This window comes from Anguilla anguilla, chromosome 1 (assembly GCF_013347855.1).
Source record: "Anguilla anguilla isolate fAngAng1 chromosome 1, fAngAng1.pri, whole genome shotgun sequence".
In the NCBI taxonomy this organism is placed as follows: domain Eukaryota; kingdom Metazoa; phylum Chordata; class Actinopteri; order Anguilliformes; family Anguillidae; genus Anguilla; species Anguilla anguilla.
In genome coordinates, this window is record NC_049201.1 from 72,545,909 (window position 1) to 72,567,804 (window position 21,896).

The following is a 21,896-nucleotide window of genomic DNA, read 5'->3' on the forward strand; positions in this document are numbered from 1 at the left end:
GCACATTATTTATATATTTACATTTACATATAAACACAAAATCTTTGTAATCATATTCTGTCTATAGGTATGCCTGTTCTGTTGCATAAAAAGTAAATCTAAAAGTACCTTTCTGAATGCTAAAGATTTTGTTTCTTTCCACTAGCATCAGTTTATTCCATTTCATAGCACTGGTAGAATTACACCTGATATGTTCGACCTTGTATTTATATTTACACTAAGAGGTACCTGAACGCGATTTAGCGATTTCATTTTTTTTAAAATCTAAAACTGCATGCAATTGAGGACCTGAAATGTGTGTAGAAACGTCAGAGATCTGTGGTGTCTTCGCAGAGCCGTGAAACATGTGCGCCCGGCGTTGCATCAGACGGCGTGGCAATTACGTCAAAATCACTCTGCTTAGCGGCAACGAGGGAAGTTTCATGTGGGTTTGGTGTTTATTGTGCTAAGCTGACGTCTCCTAAATTTGCAGCGAAACGGTGAGCCGGTTTACTTGCTTTTGTACTTTACCAGCTTTTACCAACGTTATAAAACTGATATAGCAGAAAGGTATCGCTTTGACGGAAAATAATTCTTAACAGACAGATTACTGGGAACATAAACTTGGTAATTTGCTGCGCTGACTGCGGCGAGCTAATGTTAGCTGGAGATTTTGCTCGCATGCTAGGTAACGTCAGCTAACTAGCCGTATTAGTTATCTGGAATTAGCGAAGGATAGTTTTGACAGCTTTGGATATGTATATGGCTAGGAAGCTATAAACTAGAAGCAAATATTATGCATTCTACATATGCTTATTACTAACGTCAGCCATGTAGATCTGCATGTGGCTAGACTAGCTAGCATTCAAACTGTCCATTCATTTATCTGCTAGTAGCCAGCCAACGCGGTTAGACTATCTGGCGAGTCTAGCTGTTCGATTATTATTATTAATAATATTAAGTTGATAAAATGTTAGGCTAGTCTATTGACGATGCGGTTGGACAGTGTTAACTAGCTAGGTGTTTGATATTGTGTTGTCGTGCTACTGCAAAAAAAAAAAAAACTGGCTTAGCTGCAGCTTATGTTCAGATTTTTATTTATTTTGAAGGCGTTTTAACATTACCACATACCACATAGCTATTAGATACTTGGCAACTATTATGGATGTAGCTGAACAGCTAACTTAACAGTTGGCTTGGTAACTTTTTCGCTAGGTAATAATGGTTTCAGTTTCATTGTGTTATAACTTGGCCAACTATTTGGAAAACATTCTTCCTTTCTTTTTCATCTAGTATTGGAAGCATATAGCCTGCTGTAATGTAAATGTTAATGTAAATGTAATCGTTTACTCAAACAAGGAATTGTTGAGTCGTTATCATAAAACAACATCGAACAGGTGACGGTTTGCCTCCCATCAGAGTTGCCTTGCCAACACCGCTTTAACTCGCTGAAACGAGGCTGTGACATACAAGCGCGTTCATATCTACTGGATGCTGAAAAGATCGCGCACCTTGTAGATCTTCAGCTGAACTGAGGCCCACGGGAGGTGCACTGTCATTGTATTGATGTGGATTAATCTTTCCCTCTCACCCCCACCCTCTTTATCTTTCTTCTCCTCTCTCCCCCAGCAATGGACACGCTGTATGTCTCCCCCCACCCAGATGACCTCAGGAGTCTCCTGGCCCTCATCGCTGCTGAATATTGCCCCTCCCCTCCGCGCATAGTTACTGGGGACCCTCCAGCACACCTTGCCAAATTGCGTCCAGCCTTGACCCTGGCTAACAGCGATGTGGTGCTGACTGGGCCGTGTGCGGTGGGCTGGTTCCTGTCCTCTGGGCTGAAGAAGGGCAAGAGAGATGCCAAGGAGGAGAGCCAGGTCTGGCAGTGGCTTAGTTTTGCGGAGAACGAGTTGATTCCACTTGCCTGCGCTGTGGTTTTCCCTTTACTGGGAGTGACAGGAGTGGACAAACAGGTAAATGCGCTTGTGACTTTTACGTTCTCTCTCTCTCTCTCTCTGTTTGTTGCTCTGTGACCAAATGCAGTGCTCTGGTGACATGCATCTGTCTGTTACCTGTGTCTCCGTCCTCCTCTTCCTCACTATCAGAATGACTTGAACCTCCTCAAATGAGTCTGCTGCTCTCTTAAATTGAAAATACAGTCGTGGAGAAGGTTGTCTGTATGAAGGAATACCTTGGCTACCAAACTGACATTGTAGTACAGTGAGGCTTTGGATCAATTTGCAGGCATTGTGGGTAACGCACCATTCACCAAACAGCCATGATTGTTTCCCCTGGTTTTCGTTGTGCCAGTCTGCCTGTGTTTTGGACACGCTAGCCGATATGAAGTTAGCCCCTCCCCTCTCCCCCCCCCCCCCCCCCCCCTGGTTTTTACAGCTCCAGCATAGCTCCCGGATGGAGCTGAAGAGGGTCCTCGGGATCCTGGACCAGACCCTGCAGCCCAAAACTTACCTGGTCGGGGAGAGCGTCTCATTGGCCGACATTGCTGTTTCCATGGCTGCTCTGCTGCCTTTTAAATACGTGAGTCCTCTCTGCCCATCACCCAGTGCACCCGTCAGCCTGGCCTATGTGAACCAGTCTGCCTCCTCTTCCTTCTTAATTCCTGTGCTCTGTTGCGTGTTAGTATGGTTTGAGAAAGTGCGCGAGAGAGGTATGATGGCGTATTTGTTTATCTCCATATTTAGAAAGGATATTGACCTTGTTTCTTAATAGAAAATACTGTATAAATGAGTCTATATTCTAAAATATAGACCAATTTATAATATAAATATTATTTCATTGACCAGTTATTTACAATTTCATAATAGCAACTTCTGTTTGATGTTTAGGTTTATTTAGTCTGTGGGTTGTACTTTGTCTAACTGGTTGTTTCTGTTGTATTTGCTGAATTGTGCTCACTGTGTTGACCTCTAAACCTATAAATGACCTCTCTTCACCCTCCAGGCCTTGGAACCTTCAGACAGAAAGTCCCTGACTAACCTGACCAGGTGGTTCCTCACCTGTATTAACCAGCCAAAGTTCCAGAAGGTTCTTGGCGCAGTCACACTGTGTGAGAAAATGGCTCCAGTATCACCCAAGGCCAGCTCCACTCCCTCTGCCACTGCAACCAGTGCCCCAGCTGCTGGGGGTAAGGATCTATCTGTCTGGTGCTGGGGTGTGTGTGTGTGTGTGTCATTGCTAATTTTAGCCTTAATGTTTGAGTTTGAAGGGGGAGCAGTACTGTCAGGAGAAAGGAGCAGAAATGTGTGTCTTTTTGTAAATACTGTAAGTGACGAGGGTAGGGGCTTTTCGAACTGTCCCTTCTGGTCTGCCGTGTTTATCTCAACCACTTTTTGAATATGAGGATAAACTATCCAAAAGACGTGCTAATGTGGATGAGTGGCCGCCTGTGTGCTGTGCGTTATTTTAACGTTAGAGTAACGTTCCCCAGGGCCGCCCAAGACGGAGGCCCAGCTGAAGAAGGAGGCCAAGAAGAGGGAGAAACTGGAGAAGTTCCAGCAGAAGATGGAGATGGCGGAGAAGAAGAAGCAGCAGCCGCAGTCTGAGGTTAAATGGGTGGAAGGGATAGCCCTTCACCTTCACTCTGAATATGCATAAAGGGAGAGGTTAAATTCTTTGCTCCATTTCAGCACACCTATGTGAAATATGCGAGCTCTTCCCTAAGGCTTCAAACGCTCAACAGAATTATCAGATGCAAACTGTCAACACAAAGTTTTTTTCTTGCTCAAGTTGCCAAACTTAAAGGTTGTGTGTCAAATTGAAAGAAGAAGTGCCCAAATGCGCATGCTCCAGAAAGTCCCTAATCTGTGTGGGACCGAAGTGCTATTGGCTGCTGCACGAGCTCGTCTTCATGAGTTCTCCCTCTCTCTTGTCCTGCAGAAGAAGAGCAAACCAGAGAAGAAGGAACTGGGCGTGGTCACGTACAGCATTCCCACTCCCGCCGGGGAGAAGAAAGGTGAATGAGTGACTGTGCACAGCTTTATTTACCCCCCCCCCTCCTCCATTCACTCTTTGTGAGATTCCCCCCCTCCTCCATTCACTCTTTGTGAGATTCCCCCCCTCCTCCATTCACTCTTTGTGAGATTTTGTTCCGAAACATATATCTGAATCTAATTTCACCGGCCTGAAACATTTTGTTTGCTTTTATATTAAGCTATTTAAGTTTTTTTTTTTTTAATTCTGGTTGTTGTTCGTTTATTCAAAGAGCCCTTTTTGTGGCCGTGTAGTGTCCTTGTGCTTGCTCACGTGTGTGTGTGTGTGTGTGTGTGTTTGCATGCACACGCATGCCTGCACCTGCACATCTGTAAATGTGCATATGCTTGTGTTCTCATTGTGTGAAAACATACACACACTTTTGAGCATGTGTGCTGGTCAATATGTGGAACGATGCACACACTTTTTTTTGTGTGTGTGTGTTTGTGTGCGTTTGCATGTACTGTACATAGCGTACAAACCCTTCTCTTCGTGCTGAGCCCCCTGCCTCGTGTTTGTGTGTGTGTGTGTGTGTGTGTGTGTGTGTGTGTGTGTACGCGTGTGTGTGTGTGTGTGTGTGCGTGTACGTGAATGTGTGCGTTTGTTTGTGTGAACTGTACGAACCCTTTTCTCTCTCTGTGTATCAGACGTGCTGAGCCCCCTGCCTCGTGTTTGTGTGTGTGTGTACGCGTGTGTGTGTGTGTGTGTGTACGCGTGTGTGTGTTTGTTTGTGTGAACCGTACGAAACCCTTTTCTCTCTCTGTGTATCAGACGTGCTGAGCCCCCTGCCGGACGCCTACAGTCCACAGTATGTGGAGGCTGCCTGGTACCCCTGGTGGGAGAAGCAGGGCTTCTTCAAGCCTGAGTATGGGGTGAGCAGCAGCACGCGGAGCACCGTGTGTCTCATGAATAGAGTCGCTAATGTGCACACAATGGTCTTTTGAGGAATCGGTAGCCGCGTAAGGACATCCTTACTTTCTTATTTGTTATTGAACGCGTTTGTGAATATTTTAACCTTGTCCAGTAATTTAATTTTATACATATCATTCGACAAGCTTTTGCTTTAAGCTTTCTCATGGTTAAATAATTCCATCTGGTGACATTACTTTAGATCACTAACGTGGTTGTTAACTGAGGTGTTATTTCTCTAGACGTGGGTAGACCGTATGTTGATTTCTGGGGAGATGGCCAGTCTGTGCTTCTTGAGGTTCATAGAGGGTAGAGAGACTCTGTCTCGGTGACCATGGAGACGGGCGCTCATGTCTTCCTCTTTGTTCCAGCGTAAAAGCGTCAGCGAGCCGAATCCCCGCGGTCTGTTCATGATGTGTATCCCTCCGCCCAACGTGACCGGGTCTCTCCACTTGGGCCACGCCCTCACCAATGCCATTCAGGACTGCCTGACCCGATGGTAACGCCCACGCCCCATCCACACTTTCACCGAGTCTCTTTCTCACAAGCAGAACATCTGCAAATATGTGAACTCCCATTGGTGTGGTCTTAAAGTGTTTTTTAGTGTGTGTCGTGGTGACAGTTTTATGCGTCCAGGCAAGAGAGAATATAGGCAGAACTTTCAGAACCTTCGTAGATGCACAGTTGCTTGTTTTAACACCGTTATGGTGTTAGTGTGTTGACTGCTTATTTTAAAAGGAAAGATGAAGAATCATATGCTGTGACACTTTGTTTTTTGTTATTATGTTTTGTGGTGAGGCTGTCTCTTGTAGTCCATGCAAATGTGACTTCTGTGTCCAAAGTCCTCCTCCTGATGATGTCATTGGACACACTGTGCTTCCTGCAAGAGCGTAATTAGTGCCATAGTCCTTCATGCAGTGATGTCATCAGAGTCCTTATTGTAGTGATGTCATCAGTGCTGTAGTCCCATGTTGATGTGATGTCATCAGCGTCCTTATTGCAGTGATGTCATCGGTGCTGTAGCCCCATGTTGATGTGATGTCATCAGAGTCCTTATTGCAGTGATGTCATCGGTGCTGTAGCCCCTGTTGATGTGATGCCGTCGGCGTCGGCGGTTGAGCTCTTTAGCGGTAACGGCGGGGTGCTTCCCGCGCGGCAGGCACCGGATGCGGGGCGAGACCACGCTGTGGAACCCGGGCTGCGACCACGCCGGCATCGCCACGCAGGTGGTGGTGGAGAAGAAGCTGAAGCGGGAGCGGGGGCTGAGCCGCCACGACCTGGGCAGGGAGGCCTTCGTCCAGGAGGTGTGGAAGTGGAAGAACGAGTGAGTACCGGGGGGAGAGAGAGAGAGCGAGAGAGGAGAGAGGGAGGGACGTGTTCGCATGGAGGAAAGGTGGAAGAGACGGCCGCTCACTCTCATCTCTCTGCAGAAAGGGGGACCGGATCTATCACCAGTTGAGAAGGCTGGGCTCCTCTCTGGACTGGGAAAGGGCCTGTTTCACCATGGACCCTGTGAGTGTTCCCTCTTTCCTCTCAGCATTGCACAGGCAGGTTCCACACAGGCAGCCCAGTAACTGTCCAGTATCCTCTTCCCCAGTAACTCTCTCCTGTAACCTCTTCCCCAGTAACTCTGACCAGTAACCTCTTCCCAGTCACTCTCTCTTGTATCCTCTTCCCCAGTAACTCTGACCAGTATCCTCTTCCCAGTCACTCTCTCCTGTATCCTCTTCCCAGTCTCTCTCTCCTGTATGCTCTTCCCAGTCTCTCTCTCCTGTATCCTCTTCCCCAGTAACTCTCTCCTGTATCCTCTTCCCCAGTAACTCTCTCCTGTATCCTCTTCCCCTGTAACTCTTTCCTGTGTCCTCTTCCCTAGTAACTCTTTCCTGTGTCCTCTTCCCCAGTAACTCTCTCCTGTATCTTCTTTCCCAGTAACTCTCTCCTGTGTCCTCTTCTCCAGTAACTCTCTCCTGTATCCTCTTCCCCAGTAACTCTGACCAGTAACCTCTTCCCAGTCACTCTCTCCTGTATCCTGTTCCCCAGTCTCTCTCTCCTGTGTCCTCTTCCCCAGTAACTCTCTCCTGTAGCACTGTGTATGTGGGTTGAAGGTAAGAACAGTGTCGTGCATTTAGCGCTCACCTCTGCCCGTTCCCCTGCACACAGAAACTGTCCTATGCAGTGCAGGAGGCCTTCATCCGGCTACACGACGAAGGAGCGATCTACAGGAGCAAGAGGCTGGTCAACTGGTCCTGCACGCTCAACTCCGCCATCTCGGACATAGAGGTGAGAGGCACAGCCATGCACTGGACCACTGAGTAGGGCCAAATGTACGGCTGCCTCCTACTGTGAACCTGGAGTTAGGGATGACGTCGTTAGGATTTTATCAGTACTACTACTCTTATCGATACTGTTTTATCAGTTCAGTACTTTATGGATACTCTTCATAAAACCCGGAGTAATGATACTAGCAGTAGTGTCCTGATCAAGATGAACCTGCAGTAATGGTGGTAGTGACTGAATTAGTGTAAATCTGCGGTAATGGTGGTAGTGACTTTATTAGTGTAAATCTGCAGTAATAGTGGTAGTGACTGTATTAGTGTAAACCTGCAGTAGTGGTGGTAGTGACTGTATTAGTGTAAATCTGCAGTAATAGTGTAGTGACTGTATTAGTGTAAACCTGCAGTAGTGGTGGTAGTGACTGTATTAGTGTAAACTTGCAGTAATGGTGGTAGTGACTGTATTAGTGTAATCTTGCAGTAATGGTGCTAGTGACAGCATTGTGATGGTGAGCTGTGTGTTACAGGTGGATAAGAAGGAGCTGACTGGCAGGACTCTGCTGCCAGTCCCTGGATACAAGGAGAAGGTGGAGTTTGGGATTCTGGTGTCTTTCTCCTACAAGATCGATGGATCAGGTGAGAGGAGTGAAAAAGGGATTTCTCTCTCTCTCCCCCTCCCTCCCCGTGTTCTCTAGCTCTCGCTTGCTCTCTCTGGCTCTCTCTCACAGAAAAGGAAAGCGTGGTTTAGCTTCAATGGTCCATATGTGTCAAAAATAAGAGATGGGTGCTGCTGGGTGGCTGATCCTGTTAAGGCACTGTTTCACTACATGGTTGAGCCCCATGGTCTGGTATCAAATCAAAACTGTGGCCAGCAGCCCCACAGAGAGATGTACAGTTGGCTATACATTAACTATCCAGAAATGGGAGGGGTTTTTTTTTTGTCCTGGGTGACGGCAACTCCGCTGTTGCTCACTAGCGTGCCCTACTGGTCAATAAAGCACCCATGAGTCCACCTGCCTGGCTGCATGTGTGAACTGTACTGTGCACAAGTCTGTCTACAGTACCGCACTCTCTCTTTCTCGCAGATGAGGAGGTGGTGGTGGCCACGACCCGTATAGAAACCATGCTGGGGGACACTGCCGTCGCTGTCCACCCCTCCGACCAGCGATACCAGGTCGGCGTCCTTCCTCCTCTCCGTCTGCGTCAGCGCACCGCCCTGAGCAGCCCGCGCGTTTCTCACACTCCTCCCCCTCTCGCTCCCTCCTCTCCTCCCTCAGCACCTGAAAGGGAAGTCGGCCATCCATCCGTTCTGCGACCGCAAGCTGCCCGTCGTCTTCGACGAGTTTGTGGACATGAGCTTCGGCACAGGTGAAGTGAGGCTGCAGTGTACCGCAGTGGGCTTTCAGTGCGCTTTGTATGTGATGGTGCACACTGCTCTACAGTGCCCCCCGTTGTAAATAGATGTGTACTAACTGGAAAAATAATTTAGGCCGACATCTTGTGCTCCTAAATGTTTCAGCTTGGGAGCGCATTTGCTCCTTGGATAAAAAACCATTAGGGTAGAGTCCTGGTGTGATTGCGCCATGCTGAATGCCCCTGGCCTGCCTCCTCCTCCTCCTCTTCCTCCTCCTCTTCCTCTTCCTCTTCCTCAGGCGCTGTGAAGATCACTCCAGCTCACGATCACAACGATTACGGCGTGGGCGAGAGGCACAACCTGGAGTTCGTCAACATCCTAGACGAGAACGGCTTCCTCATCAACGTGCCCCCTCCCTTCCTGGTGCGTTTCCGCCCGGCCCCCTTTCCTATCTTCGCTCCCATTGGCTGGGTTTGTTTTTCGTCGGCCCAGCGGCTCTGTACCGCGTTGGCCCTCTCACACGCCGCCGTGCCGATACGCTTCGGGGTCAATGCTGGTTTCACGCTGCCTCTGTGAACTGGAATCAGTCCCTCCCCAGTGTAATTCTCAGATTGGTCATCTCTCTCTCTCTGAGGAGCATGGATACGTTCTGCATGCTGTGATGCATTAAACGTGGAATATGTGTTTCTCTCTCTCTCTCTCTCAGGGAATGAAGCGGTTTGATGCTCGAAAGGCAGTTCTACAGGCCCTGAAGGACAGAGGGCAGTTTAAGGAGATTCAGGACAACCCCATGGTGGTACCTGTCTGCAGGTGAGTCCAGCACCCCTGGATCATCACAGGCTCCAAGTACTTTAATGAGTTAGCTGTAGCAACAGTGTTTTTCTGAATGGGCCTGGGGGGGGGGGCTGTTACTGTTCTTGGGGCCAGTTAAAATTGCGATACTCCAGATTTACAATCTCTTAATGCAGCTGTTAAGTTTAAAATGTGATTGTACGCACAGCTCACCATTTATGTATTATTTTCAGTTGGTTATTGTTTATTAATTGGGGGGAGGGGCACATCGGTATCTCCTTTTATCATGTACTGAAGGGCCACTACATCAAAACAATATTATTTTTTTTTTCTAATGGATCCACTGATGAGCATTTCAATTTTTACTATACTATATTACCAAGCATGTAATCACTGACTGGAGACATCATAAGGACAACAGCTGCAATAACTAAATAAATTGTCGGAAATTCAGTTAAATATTTAGCGAGTGTATTGCCAGCCCTCCTCCAGGATGGCCTACATTCACAGTTTAAGCAGCCCTCTGCTGTGCTTCTATAGATAGATGTGATATAATATCTTTGCTGAACTGTAAGGATGTTGGGTGTGATGATGCATAATTTCAAAGTTCACACGGAGGAAAAAAAAAACCTTTGTGAAGGTGTTATCTGGTTTCCCTGGCTCGTTGCTATACTTGTAATATATAAGATGGGGTTACGCCTCGGTGCTTCTGAAATAGCCGGTGTTAACAAAGTGTTTACTGTGACAAGGATTAAATTAAAGGGTGAGAATTTGGTGAATTGAAAAGCATGAATAACATCTTGAGTTTGTGGGGGGGGAGGGGGGGGTAAAGTAATTTTCCACCCTTTGCTTGGAAGGTTCTGCCGTGATTTCCTGTCTGAACTTTACTTTAACAGTGTAGCACAGATTGTTCTGTATATATCACAGAGCACGCTGTAGCATTTAAGTGTACTGTTGCATAGTACAGTGTTGTAGCTCAGCACAGTTAAGGTACAAGTACAATGCTGTTGCTTAGTGCAGTTAGGCTAGTTTAGCACAATTAGGCTGCAGGTACGAACAACACTGTAGCACAGTTAGGCTAAAATACAACGCTGTAGCTTAGCACAGATGGCGGCAGTGTAGTATAATGGCTGAGGAGTTGGTCTTTTAACCTAAAGGTTGCAGGTTCGATTCCCCGGTAGGACACTGCCGTTGTATCCTTGAGCAAGGTACTTAACCTGCATTTCTCCAGTATATATCCAGCTGTATAATTGGATACAGTGTAAGTTGCTCTGGATAAGAGCGTCTGCTAAATGCCTGTAAACTAAAACTAAACTAAACAGACTACAAATACAACCTTGTAGCTTAACGTGGTTCGGCTACAAATACAAAACTGTAGCTTAGCACAGCTAGGCTACAAACACAACATTGTAGCTTAGCACAGCTAGGCTACAAATACAACATTGTAGCTTAGCACAGTTAGACTACAGCCTGCCTCTGCTGGCCATAGTTGTAGCTTCAGACAGTTAGCTGTGCTACATTACACAGGTGTATTTGTAGCCTGAGTGATAGTCCCCAGTGAGAGGCCAGTGCAGCAATGCCCGTCTGTTCTGCCGCCGCAGTCGCTCTAAGGACATCGTGGAGCCCTTGCTGAAGCCCCAGTGGTACGTCGACTGCGCCGACATGGGCAAGCAGGCGGCCGACGCCGTCAGGGAGGGCCGGCTCAAGATCATCCCCGACCTCCATCTCAAGACCTGGTTCAACTGGATGGACAACATCAGGTGTGCGCACGTCCGTCTCACCTTCCCGTCTGCCTCTGTCGGCTCTCGTTCGCATTCCAGTGCGCTCGCTTTGCACGACGAAGGGAACGTGCATCGCTGAAGCTGTAAACGTATAGATGATGTCATCGGCACCTCCCCCCCAAAAAATAACAGGAGCGCAGATACCCCTCCTGACACACACACACACGCCCCATCAAAAACAGAATTAAAATAAGAGACCTGTTTAAATTCAGTCGGAGCAAATATTTTATAGAAGCATGGGGCCTATTGCCTCTAATGCATCGTTTCTTCAGTCAATGAATGAATTGGTCAGACGGTAAATCTTATGAATACTTATTGCAGCACAGTTTGAAAATGATGTGACACGCAGCACTTCACAATCAGCTCAAGCAACTACAGTCATTTTTAGATTGTAGTTGAACCGTGCGATTCAAGCAGCGTATTGAATGAAAGACTGATTCTTTCCACCTCTGTGGGTGTCCTGCGGGAGTGGGCGGGGTCCCACAGCGTTAACTCTTCCTCTCTCTCAGGGATTGGTGCATCTCTCGCCAGCTGTGGTGGGGTCACAGGATCCCAGCGTACTTCGTCACCGTCGATGACCCGTCCGTCAAGCCTGGGGAGGTAAGGATGACGGCCATGTGCCTTCCGTCTGTCTATCTGACTGTCTGTCTGTTTTTCGATATTTCTCTCTATCTGCCTGTCACTGTCTGTCTGTCTCTCTATCTGTCTGTCTGTTTGTCTCTATCTCCTTGTCTGTATGTCTCGTCTCAGTCTGTCAGTCTCTATCTGTCTCTGTCCGTCGCTACACTGTGAGGATATAAAATGTTAATCCTCTCTTTCAGTGAGTAGATTTTATAACATCAGTGACTCTGCCACTATGCTGCGGTGTCTCTTTCTCACCCACTGTCTCTCTCATTGTTATTATTATTATTCCCTCTCTTGTCTAGTAATAAATATTGAGCTTCATTCTGTACTGTGTGTTAATCTGCTGAGTAATAGCCTCTATCCTGTGTTAGCTCAGTGTTAATCTGCTGAGTAATAGCCTCTATCCTGTGTTAACTCGGTGTTAATCTGCTGAGTAATAGCCTCTATCCTGTGTTAACTGTGTTAATCTGCTGAGTAATAGCCCCTATCCTGTGTCAGCTAAGTGTTAATCTGCTGCATGGACCCTTCTGGTGCCCGCGTTGAGCGCCTCCCCGCGTGTGCGTACGGCGCTCTGTAACCCCTCTGTCTCTCAGGACATGGACGGCCACTACTGGGTCAGCGGGCGGAGCGAGGAGGAGGCCAGGGAGCGGGCGGCCAAGCGCTTCGGCGTGCCCGCGGAGAAGATCTCTCTGAGACAGGGTGAGCGCTCCACGCCCCCGCCCTAGCCCGCAGCCGCAGGTCTGCAGGGATAGATAGCGTCATTAGCGACGCTGCTGTTAGCATGCTCTTAGTGTCTCATTGCCCTCGCCTCGTCAGAAGTGTAAAGATGGCTCTTTGTTCTCCTGCCCCGCTCCGCTGTGTTAATGCGTGTTCCTGTGCGTTTCGGTTTCTTTCTCAGACGAGGATGTGCTGGACACCTGGTTCTCCTCGGGCATCTTCCCCTTCTCCATTTTTGGCTGGCCCAACGCGGTACGCTTCCAAAGAGTTTCGCTAATGTGCTTTGGTGCCGCTGCTTTATGGAATTTGCATAAAGCACTGGGCTAGGTTTGACTCTGTTCATTTATTTCGTTTTATCTGTTCACTGCAGTGCCTGGATAGAAATGGCGGACAGCCATGTAATTTTATGTTCCTAATGGGTATTTGACTTGGCAGACGCACGGTGTGCATATGATTAGAGACACTGCAGGGTAAAACCGCAGATACTGTGGTGCGCGATGAGCGTTGTGAATGTGACCGGTGTTCCCCCCCGGGCCAGTCTGAGGACCTGGACGTGTTCTACCCCGGGACCCTGCTGGAGACGGGACACGACATCCTCTTCTTCTGGGTCGCCCGCATGGTGATGATGGGCATCAAACTGACCGGGAAGCTGCCCTTCAAAGAGGTGAGAGCGCCGTCTTCCATCAGGGGTACATAGCCAGGAGGTTGTGGGTTCTAATCCCACACACAGCTCCTTTGTGCTGCAGCTATAGGATTAGAAACCGCAACCCGCTGGCTAAGTACTGCCAACAGTTCTTAACCCGAATAACGCCAATGGAAAAGACACAGGCGGTGAAATGAGACGTGACCCCTGGTCATGGTGTCACTCTGTGAAGCGTAAAAATAGGGAGCAGAATGTAAATGACAAATCTACTTCAGATGTACTGCATCTAACGTAATGCCATACAGAGCCCCACTAAAATACTTTTTTTGTTGAGAATAGGGTTTGCCGATCGCCCCCTGAACTCTGCTGCTGTGTACTGTATTGCACTGTTGCATTGTGTATCATTTATAGGTGCTCTGGGTTGTGATACCCGTGTAGGTGGGGCTGTTCCCGTGTGCTGGGTTTCGTTAGCGTTGCGAGGTGCCGTTTGTCTGAGCGCGCTCAGTGCAGTCCCCCCGCGCTGCGCTCGGGCCCTGTGTTAACCCCGCGCTGCGCGTTCCTGTGCTCAGGTGTACCTGCACGCCGTGGTGATGCGTTTGTCTGAGCGCGCTCTCTGTGTTAACCCCGCGCTGCGCGTTCCTGTGCTCAGGTGTACCTGCACGCCGTGGTGTGATGATGCGTTTGTCTGAGCGCGCTCTCTGTGTTAACCCCGCGCTGCGCGTTCCTGTGCTCAGGTGTACCTGCACGCCGTGGTGTGATGATGCGTTTGTCTGAGCGCGCTCTCTGTGTTAACCCCGCGCTGCGCGTTCCTGTGCTCAGGTGTACCTGCACGCCGTGGTGTGATGATGCGTTTGTCTGAGCGCACTCTCTGTGTTAACCCCGCGCTGCGCGTTCCTGTGCTCAGGTGTACCTGCACGCCGTGGTGCGTGACGCTCACGGGAGGAAGATGAGCAAGTCGCTGGGCAACGTCATCGACCCGCTGGACGTCATCATGGGGATATCGCTGGAGGTAGGGTACCCAACCCCCCCACCCCACCCTGCACCCCCCCCGGGTGGGCACGCTCTGCTGGGTGACGTGTCTGCTTAGGCACCAGTGTCTTTTCTCACAGTGGCGTGCGTGCGTGCGTGCGTGCGTGCGTGCGTGCGTGCGTGCGTGCGTGCGTGCGTGCGTGCGTGCGTCTGAGGTTCGCTTATTTCATTTGGCAGATTCATAAAGTGAATATAATTGGAGACACTGCAGTGTGAAACCATAGATACTGTGTTGCACAGTGAGCATTGTGAATGTGACCGGTGTTCTTCACCCCCACCAGGGTCTGCACGCCCAGCTGGCCGACAGTAACCTGGACCCGCTGGAGATTGAGAAGGCCGTGCAGGGACAGGTAGGGCACGTGTGTGGAGCTCATCTCTGAGAACGCACTGGTGTAACGGCAGTACAACCCTAACGTGCGTGTGTGTGTGTGTGTGCTGCAGAAATCTGATTACCCCAATGGGATCCCCGAATGTGGAACAGACGCTCTCAGGTTCGCACTCTGCGCCTACACCAGCCAAGGTAAGGCACTTCTGTATGCCAGTGTGTGTGTGAGCATGTTTGTATTTTTATGCATGTGTGTTCATGTGTCGTGTATGTATGTTAATGTTCCTCTGTTTCTCATCTTCACTCTTCCTGTGTGTGTGTGTGTGTGTGTCTCTGCAGGCACAAATCAAAACATTGCAAATCTGTCTTTGTCCCCCATCTCATTCTACTTTGTGCATTAGCATGACCCAGTGTAACACATGTCTGTCTGTCGGATCGTCTCTTGGTTCTCTTTCCTGGTCTCTGTATTCGTTCATTGCCTGATCTCCCTCTCTCACGCTGTGCGTTCGCTGCACACAGCGCAGTTTCCTGACTGAGGCGCTGTGCTGCTGCTGTGCTGTGACTGTGCTGCTGCTGTGCTGTGGCTGTGCTGCTGCTGTGTGGCTCTCTCACTCTGTCCCTCTGCTCCCCAGGCCGGGACATTAACATGGACGTGAACCGTATCCTGGGATACAGGTTCTTCTGCAACAAGCTGTGGAACGCCGTCAAATTCGCCCTGAAGGCGCTGGGGGAGGGGTTCGTGCCGCTGGACAAGGCGCAGGTGAGCGGGCGGGACGTGGAGGGGGGAGGGGCTTAGCCGCAGTGTTCCGTCTGTTACGGCGTGCTCGGGTTGCCCGCGGTGACTTAGGTGACTTAGGTGCATTAACTGTCTTAACTATTGCTTGTATTTTTGCATAGACTGCGTTGTTGCCGTTCTCGTTGTGTTAGTGTTAATCAGTTCAACCTTCAGGGTCCAAGTTGAACTATGCGATTGTTCCCTGCACTTGGACCGGTACTTCTCTCTAGGGGTTTCGTCATACTTGTTCCTGGTTGTGGTTATACACTTTGTTGTACGTCGCTCTGGATAAGAGCGTCTGCCAAATGCCTGTAATGTAATGTAATGTAATGTAATGTAACCCCGCCCCCTTTCCTCCCGCAGCTGTCGGGCGCCGAGAGCGTGTCCGACAGGTGGATCCTCTCCAGGCTGTGCGCCGCCGTCGCTGCCTGCGGCTCCGGGTTCCAGGCGTACGACTTCCCCGCCATCACCACCGCCATCTACAACTTCTGGCTTTACGAGCTGTGCGACGTCTACCTGGTAATCCTCCGTCTCCGCCAGCCCCGCCCCGTCGCTGCGCGGAGAGCAGCCTGACGCAGGTTCCCCTGACTGCGCCAGTGTTAGCGGACTGCGCTGTGGAACAGTGTCCTGTCCTCCTGCGTCTGTGTGTCAGTGCAGTCACTGCGCAGTCTCTGGTAGACTAGTCGGGCTCTGCTTCGGTAGGACCCGGAGGTCAGTCCTTATCGTCGTTACTTTTTCCTCAAATTCAAAAATTCAAAATTGGATGCAAAAGATTCAAAATTGGCCGATTCCCAAAACACGTGTATAACGGAACGAAGTCCCTTAGTAATGGGGGTCGAAAGGACGAATGATGACAGTTGTAATAAATCACAGCTCGGCCCGTTTGATTTAAGTCACTGATTGGCTGAAGAGGCCACACGCCTGGTGCTAATTGGCTGCAGATTGAAAGGAAAGCACAGAAGCTCCTGTGGATACAGGCCTGCGGTGTGACTCCCCTCTAATGAAATGTGACGTTGCAGTAAATGATGAAGTGTTTTAAACTGTGAAAATTAAACCCGTATTGGAAACGGTGTTAAAACAATATGATAATGCATACAGCACATTAACATGCAGTGACACCCTCTGTTAGTCTTTCCTTAACTCTCTCTCTCTCTCCCCCCTCCCTCTCTCTCTCTCTCTCTCTCTCTCTTTCGCCTCTCTCTCTCTCTCCCTCTCTCTCTCTCTCCTGCTCTCCCTCTCTCTCTCTCTCTCTCTCTCTCTCTTTCGCCTCTCCTCTCTCTCCCCCCCTCCCTCTCTCTCTCTCCTGCTCTCTCTCTCTCTCTTGCTCTCTCTCTCTTTCGCCTCTCTCTCTCCCTCTCTGTCTCTCGCCTCTCTCTCTCTCTCAGGAGTGCCTGAAGCCCGTGCTGAGCAGGACGGACAGCGATGGGGCAAGAGAGGCGGACGTCTGCAGACAGACGCTGTACACCTGCCTGGAAGTGGGGCTCCGCCTCCTGTCTCCCATCATGCCTTTCGTCTGCGAGGAGCTGTTCCAGCGGCTGCCCCGACGCCGGCCAGAGAGAGACCTGCCCAGCGTCTCCGTCGCCTCCTACCCAGAGTCTGCCGAGGTGAGGGAGGGAGGGAGGGAGGAGGAGGAGGAGGAGGGAGGGAGGAGGAGGAGGAGGAGGAGGAGGGAGGAGGAGGAGGAGGAGGGGGAGGGAGGGAGGGAGGAGGAGGAGGAGGAGGGAGGGAGGGAGGGAGGAGGAAGAGGAGGAGGAGGAGGGAGGGAGAAAGAGAGGAGAGGAGGGGGGAGCTGGTAAGGGGGTGGAGAGGGGATGTGGGAAGGTCAGTCAGGTGAGAGAGAGAGAGAGATGAAGAGAGGCAGGGAGGGGGTGTGGGGCAGGTTCAATGTGTCTTCAGTGCAACTCTGTGTACTCCTGTCATGCCGTGATGCTGTTTGGTATTTAGCATTGCAAATAATTGTTTTGCTGCACTGCGGTGTTGTCCAGTCTTCTGAAGTTTGTGTCCTGTGCCCAAGGCTAACGCTAACGCTGGTACTCGACTAGGACTTGCTCGTTCTGAATGTGCCGTTGCCTCTGGTCTCAGTTTTGCTGGCACAGCGAGGAGGTGGACCGGCAGATGGAGTTTGTGATGACCGTGGTGCGGACCATCCGCTCCCTGAGGGCCGACTACAACCTGACCAAGACCCGCGCCGACTGTGAGTCTGCCTACACACCTACACAACACTGTACTACAGCCTGTACTACAGCCTGACCAAGACCCACACACTGTGAGTGTGCTTACACACCTACACAACACTGTACTACAGCCTGACCAAGACCCACACACTGAGAGTCTGCTTACACACCTACACAATACTGTACTACAGCCTGTACTACAGCCTGACCAAGACCCACACACTGTGAGTGTGCCTACACACCTACACAATACTGTACTACAGCCTGTACTACAGCCTGACCAAGACCCACACACTGTGAGTCTGCCTACACACCTACACAATACTGTACTACAGCCTGTACTACAGCCTGACCAAGACCCACACACTGTGAGTCTGCTTACACACCTACACAATACTGTACTACAGCCTGTACTACAGCCTGACCAACACCCACACACTGTGAGTCTGCTTACACACCTACACAATACTGTACTACAGCCTGACCAAGACCCACACACTGTGAGTGTGCTTACACACCTACACAATACTGTACTCAGGGTTCGTACGGTCATGAAAAACCTGGAAAAGTCATTGAAATTTAAAATGCAATTTCCAGGCCCTGGAAAAGTAATGGAAAATAATATTTTTTGAAAAGTTTTGGAAAAGTAATGGAAATATAGCTAAAGTTGCCTCAAATATAATTACTAATTAATCCAATCATAAACATAGTATGTATAGTAATAAAACGTAAATTGGCACGTAACCTTCGCGGTATTTTGGTGGTGAGAGAAGTTAATTCGGTCTGGCTCAGTCTGTTTACAGGCACGCCCAACAGGCACCCTTCTGCTAATGTAGCAGTTAGTAAACGTAGGCCCTACTGTGCCGACAATATGCCAGGGAAGTGCAGCTTCAATAATATATCAGGGCTCGAAATTAACTTTTTTACTTCGTAGCACTGGTGCTCCCAACTTCAAAAAGTTAGGAGCACCCACCAAAATGTAAGGAGCACCAGCAATATATGCAATAGATTTTTTATTGATAAACGACAATATAACAGTACGGTTTACAAGTAACAGTTAAACTGTCAGGCCTAAAATTTGTCGACTCTTCAAGCAATTGCGTGTTAGGCATTCAAACGACAAAGCGCTTCTCGTCACATTAATACCGCTAATTAAATCAACCGCCAGTAAACTGCATCGGAGAAATGAACTGTTTCAACCAGGTCGCTATCCAAAACACTACGTTAACGTTAAAAAAAATGACGTAATCGTTCGCTTCAACTTTTCAGCTTTCGATAACGCTAATAAATTGAACATAAACTTTTGTCTTCAGGTAACATTAGTTAACGCGTTAGCTCTCTGTGTCGCGTGACAGTGGAGTGCAGCGAAAGGGAGTGATTGAAGGCTAATATTAATCTATTTAAAATCAGCATTAAAGGTAAGAATGTCAAGCTCACGATTGGTTAGAAGGGTCACCGTCAGCTCACAAGGCACATACTGAGTGTACTAACTAGCGAATGTACAGAGAAAGAGACGTTCGACTGGAAAAAGAAAAAAAAAGGTCGCACCAGAACAATTATTTGCACTCGCACGAATGCTCCCAATTATATTTCTAGGTCGCACAGATTAAATTTCGGGAGCATATGCGACCAAAATGGTCGCAATTTCGAGCTCTGTTTGAGACATTGACAAAAATGTTAAACTATTCGAATTAAAATATGAGAGGATGTATCTAAGTGTGTCTGTCTGGTGTTTATTTGTTTTAGAGAGGCACCATATGTTTCAGATGCAGACCTAAGTTTACTTAGTGTTACAATAAATAATTTTAAATCGTCCCGCTGAGATAAAGTCATTTGTTTTAGTCATGGAAATTCAGTTAAAGGTTGTGGAGAAGTCATGGAAAAGTCATAGAAAATCATTGGTGAAAAAGTGTATGAACCCTGTGTACTACAGCCTGTACTACAGCCTGACCAAGACCCACACACTGTGAGTCTGCTTACACACCTACACAATACTGTACTACAGCCTGTACTACAGCCTGACCAAGACCCACACACTGTGAGTGTGCCTACACACCTACACAATACTGTACTACAGCCTGTACTACAGCCTGACAAAGACCCACACACTGTGAGTCTGCTTACACACCTACACAATACTGTACTACAGCCTGTACTACAGCCTGACCAAGACCCACACACTGTGAGTGTGCTTACACACCTACACAATACTGTACTACAGCCTGACCAAGACCCACACACTGTGAGTCTGCTTACACACCTACACAATACTTTACTACAGCCTGTACTACAGCCTGACCAAGACCCACACACTGTGAGTGTGCCTACACACCTACACAATACTGTACTACAGCCTGTACTACAGCCTGACCAAGACCCACACACTGTGAGTGTGCTTACACACCTACACAATACTGTACTACAGCCTGTACTACAGCCTGACCAAGACCCACACACTGTGAGCCTGCTTACACACCTACACAATACTGTACTACAGCCTGACCAAGACCCACACACTGTGAGTCTGCTTACACACCTACACAATACTGTACTACAGCCTGACCAAGACCCACACACTGTGAGTCTGCTTACACACCTACACAATACTGTACTACAGCCTGACCAAGACCCACACACTGAGTGTGCTTACACACCTACACAATACTGTACTACAGCCTGACCAAGACCCACACACTGTGAGTCTGCTTACACACCTACACAATACTGTACTACAGCCTGTACTACAGCCTGACCAAGACCCACACACTGTGAGTGTGCTTACACACCTACACAATACTGTACTACAGCCTGTACTACAGCCTGACCAAGACCCACACACTGTGAGCCTGCTTACACACCTACACAATACTGTACTACAGCCTGACCAAGACCCACACACTGTGAGTCTGCCTACACACCTACACAATACTGTACTACAGCCTGTACTACAGCCTGACCAACACCCACACACTGTGAGTCTGCTTACACACCTACACAATACTGTACTACAGCCTGACCAAGACCCACACACTGAGTCTGCTTACACACCTACACAATACTGTACTACAGCCTGTACTACAGCCTGACCAAGACCCACACACTGTGAGTCTGCTTACACACCTACACAATACTGTACTACAGCCTGTACTACAGCCTGACCAAGACCCACACACTGTGAGTCTGCCTACACACCTACACAATACTGTACTACAGCCTGTACTACAGCCTGACAAAGACCCACACACTGAGCCTGCTTAAACACCTACACAATACTGTACTACAGCCTGACCAAGACCCACACACTGTGAGTCTGCCTACACACCTACACAATACTGTACTACAGCCTGACCAAGACCCACACACTGTCTGCTTACACACCTACACAGTACCTAGCGGTCAAATTGACCGCTTACTGGACCACACGATCCAGCGACACCGATGACAGGCAGACCCAGCTACTCAGGCACACGGTTACGCCCCAGTAACAGGAGTCATTGTCCCCCCCCCCCCCCCCCCCCTTCCCCCCCCCCCCTCCCCCCCCCCCCCCCCCTTCCCCCCCCAGGCTACCTGCAGTGCATCGACTCGGACACGGCCGCCGTGGTGCAGAAGCACGGCCTGCAGATCCAGACGCTGTCGTACTCGCAGTCCGTCCACGCCGTCCCCGCGGCGGGGGGCGGCGTCCCCGAGGGCTGTGCCGTCGCCATCGCCTCTGACAGGTGCACCGTGCACCTGCTGCTCAAGGTGAGGGCCGGCGGGGGGCCGAAAACACCCCCCCACCACCCCTCCTCCCCCAGGGGGGGTTCAGCTAGCGGCCGCTGCCACAGCTGTCACCGCACGCACGCGCGTCCTTTACTGTCAGAGCCGCCCTTCCGGAACGTTCTCTCTTTCTTTTTTCGTTCTGTAGCCCAGGCTTTTCCTCTCTGACACACACCCTCTGCTTTCCCCTTTGACTCCGCCCGCGCGCAGGGCCTGATCGACCCGGAGAAAGAGCTGGCCAAGCTCGCCGCCAAGAAGGGGGATCTGGAGCGACAGACGGAGAAGCTGAACGAGAAAATGGAGAAGAGCGACTACAAGGAGAAGGTCCCGGCCAAAGTGCAGGAGCAGGATGGCGAGAGGGTGAGGGGGGGAGGGGGGGGGCATTTGCTGTTTGTGACACGGTCAGCCTTTTTGTTTGGGGTTTAAATTTGATACAGACCAGCCACTTCTACTCCTTTGTCTAATTATCCGTTTATCTCTAAAAACGTAGATTTTAATCTGTCCTGTTTTTCCCCCATAGCTGCGCCAGAGCCAGACAGAGCTGCAGAAAGTAAAGGAAGCCATCGACAACTTCAAGAAAATGATCTGATCTGATTTGTACCTCACGCTCTTGCTGGTCCCTACTTTTACATCACCTGCTTTTCACAATTGTACAACTATGCCTCTTGTGTTGGTAATTGTATTGTATGGAATGTCACTTTCTTAATTACTTGAGGGGGAAAAAAATATAATAAAATCTAAATCTTAATATCTCTGTTAACTTTGTGTGCAGCTT

General features: G+C 49.3%; 1 protein-coding gene across 2 annotated transcripts; it reads left to right on the top strand.

Moving 5' to 3' along the window:
• The first annotated feature begins 331 nt into the window (after nucleotides 1-331).
• On the top strand, nucleotides 332-21,881 carry vars1 (valyl-tRNA synthetase 1). Of its 2 annotated transcripts, none has more exons than XM_035418509.1 (31): nucleotides 332-479; nucleotides 1,609-1,952; nucleotides 2,374-2,517; nucleotides 2,941-3,124; nucleotides 3,428-3,543; nucleotides 3,877-3,952; nucleotides 4,741-4,841; nucleotides 5,250-5,377; nucleotides 6,038-6,202; nucleotides 6,309-6,390; nucleotides 7,039-7,158; nucleotides 7,679-7,787; nucleotides 8,237-8,325; nucleotides 8,429-8,519; nucleotides 8,804-8,928; nucleotides 9,212-9,315; nucleotides 10,899-11,057; nucleotides 11,588-11,678; nucleotides 12,296-12,401; nucleotides 12,601-12,671; nucleotides 12,958-13,083; nucleotides 13,967-14,071; nucleotides 14,373-14,441; nucleotides 14,533-14,611; nucleotides 15,049-15,176; nucleotides 15,555-15,710; nucleotides 16,577-16,795; nucleotides 17,274-17,385; nucleotides 20,928-21,106; nucleotides 21,332-21,481; nucleotides 21,642-21,881. In XM_035418509.1, exons 2-31 carry the CDS (start codon nucleotides 1,611-1,613, stop codon nucleotides 21,708-21,710), a joined length of 3,795 nt encoding a protein of 1,264 aa, XP_035274400.1. In that variant the 5' UTR covers nucleotides 332-479; nucleotides 1,609-1,610; the 3' UTR covers nucleotides 21,711-21,881. The 2 variants fall into 2 exon arrangements, with proteins under 2 accessions (XP_035274400.1, XP_035274408.1); XM_035418517.1 differs by having other exon boundaries at nucleotides 334-479; nucleotides 15,049-15,171; nucleotides 15,550-15,710.
• Nucleotides 21,882-21,896: the final 15 nt, after the last annotated feature.

Bases quoted from the DNA above. Each gene is read 5' to 3' on its own strand.
- vars1 (XM_035418509.1), top strand. From the start codon at position 1,611: ATGGACACGCTGTATGTCTCCCCCCACCCAGATGACCTCAGGAGTCTC. The intron at 4,842-5,249 runs GTGAGCAGCAGC...TCTTTGTTCCAG, and splicing joins TCTTCAAGCCTGAGTATGGG to CGTAAAAGCGTCAGCGAGCC. The intron at 13,084-13,966 runs GTGAGAGCGCCG...TCCTGTGCTCAG, and splicing joins GGAAGCTGCCCTTCAAAGAG to GTGTACCTGCACGCCGTGGT.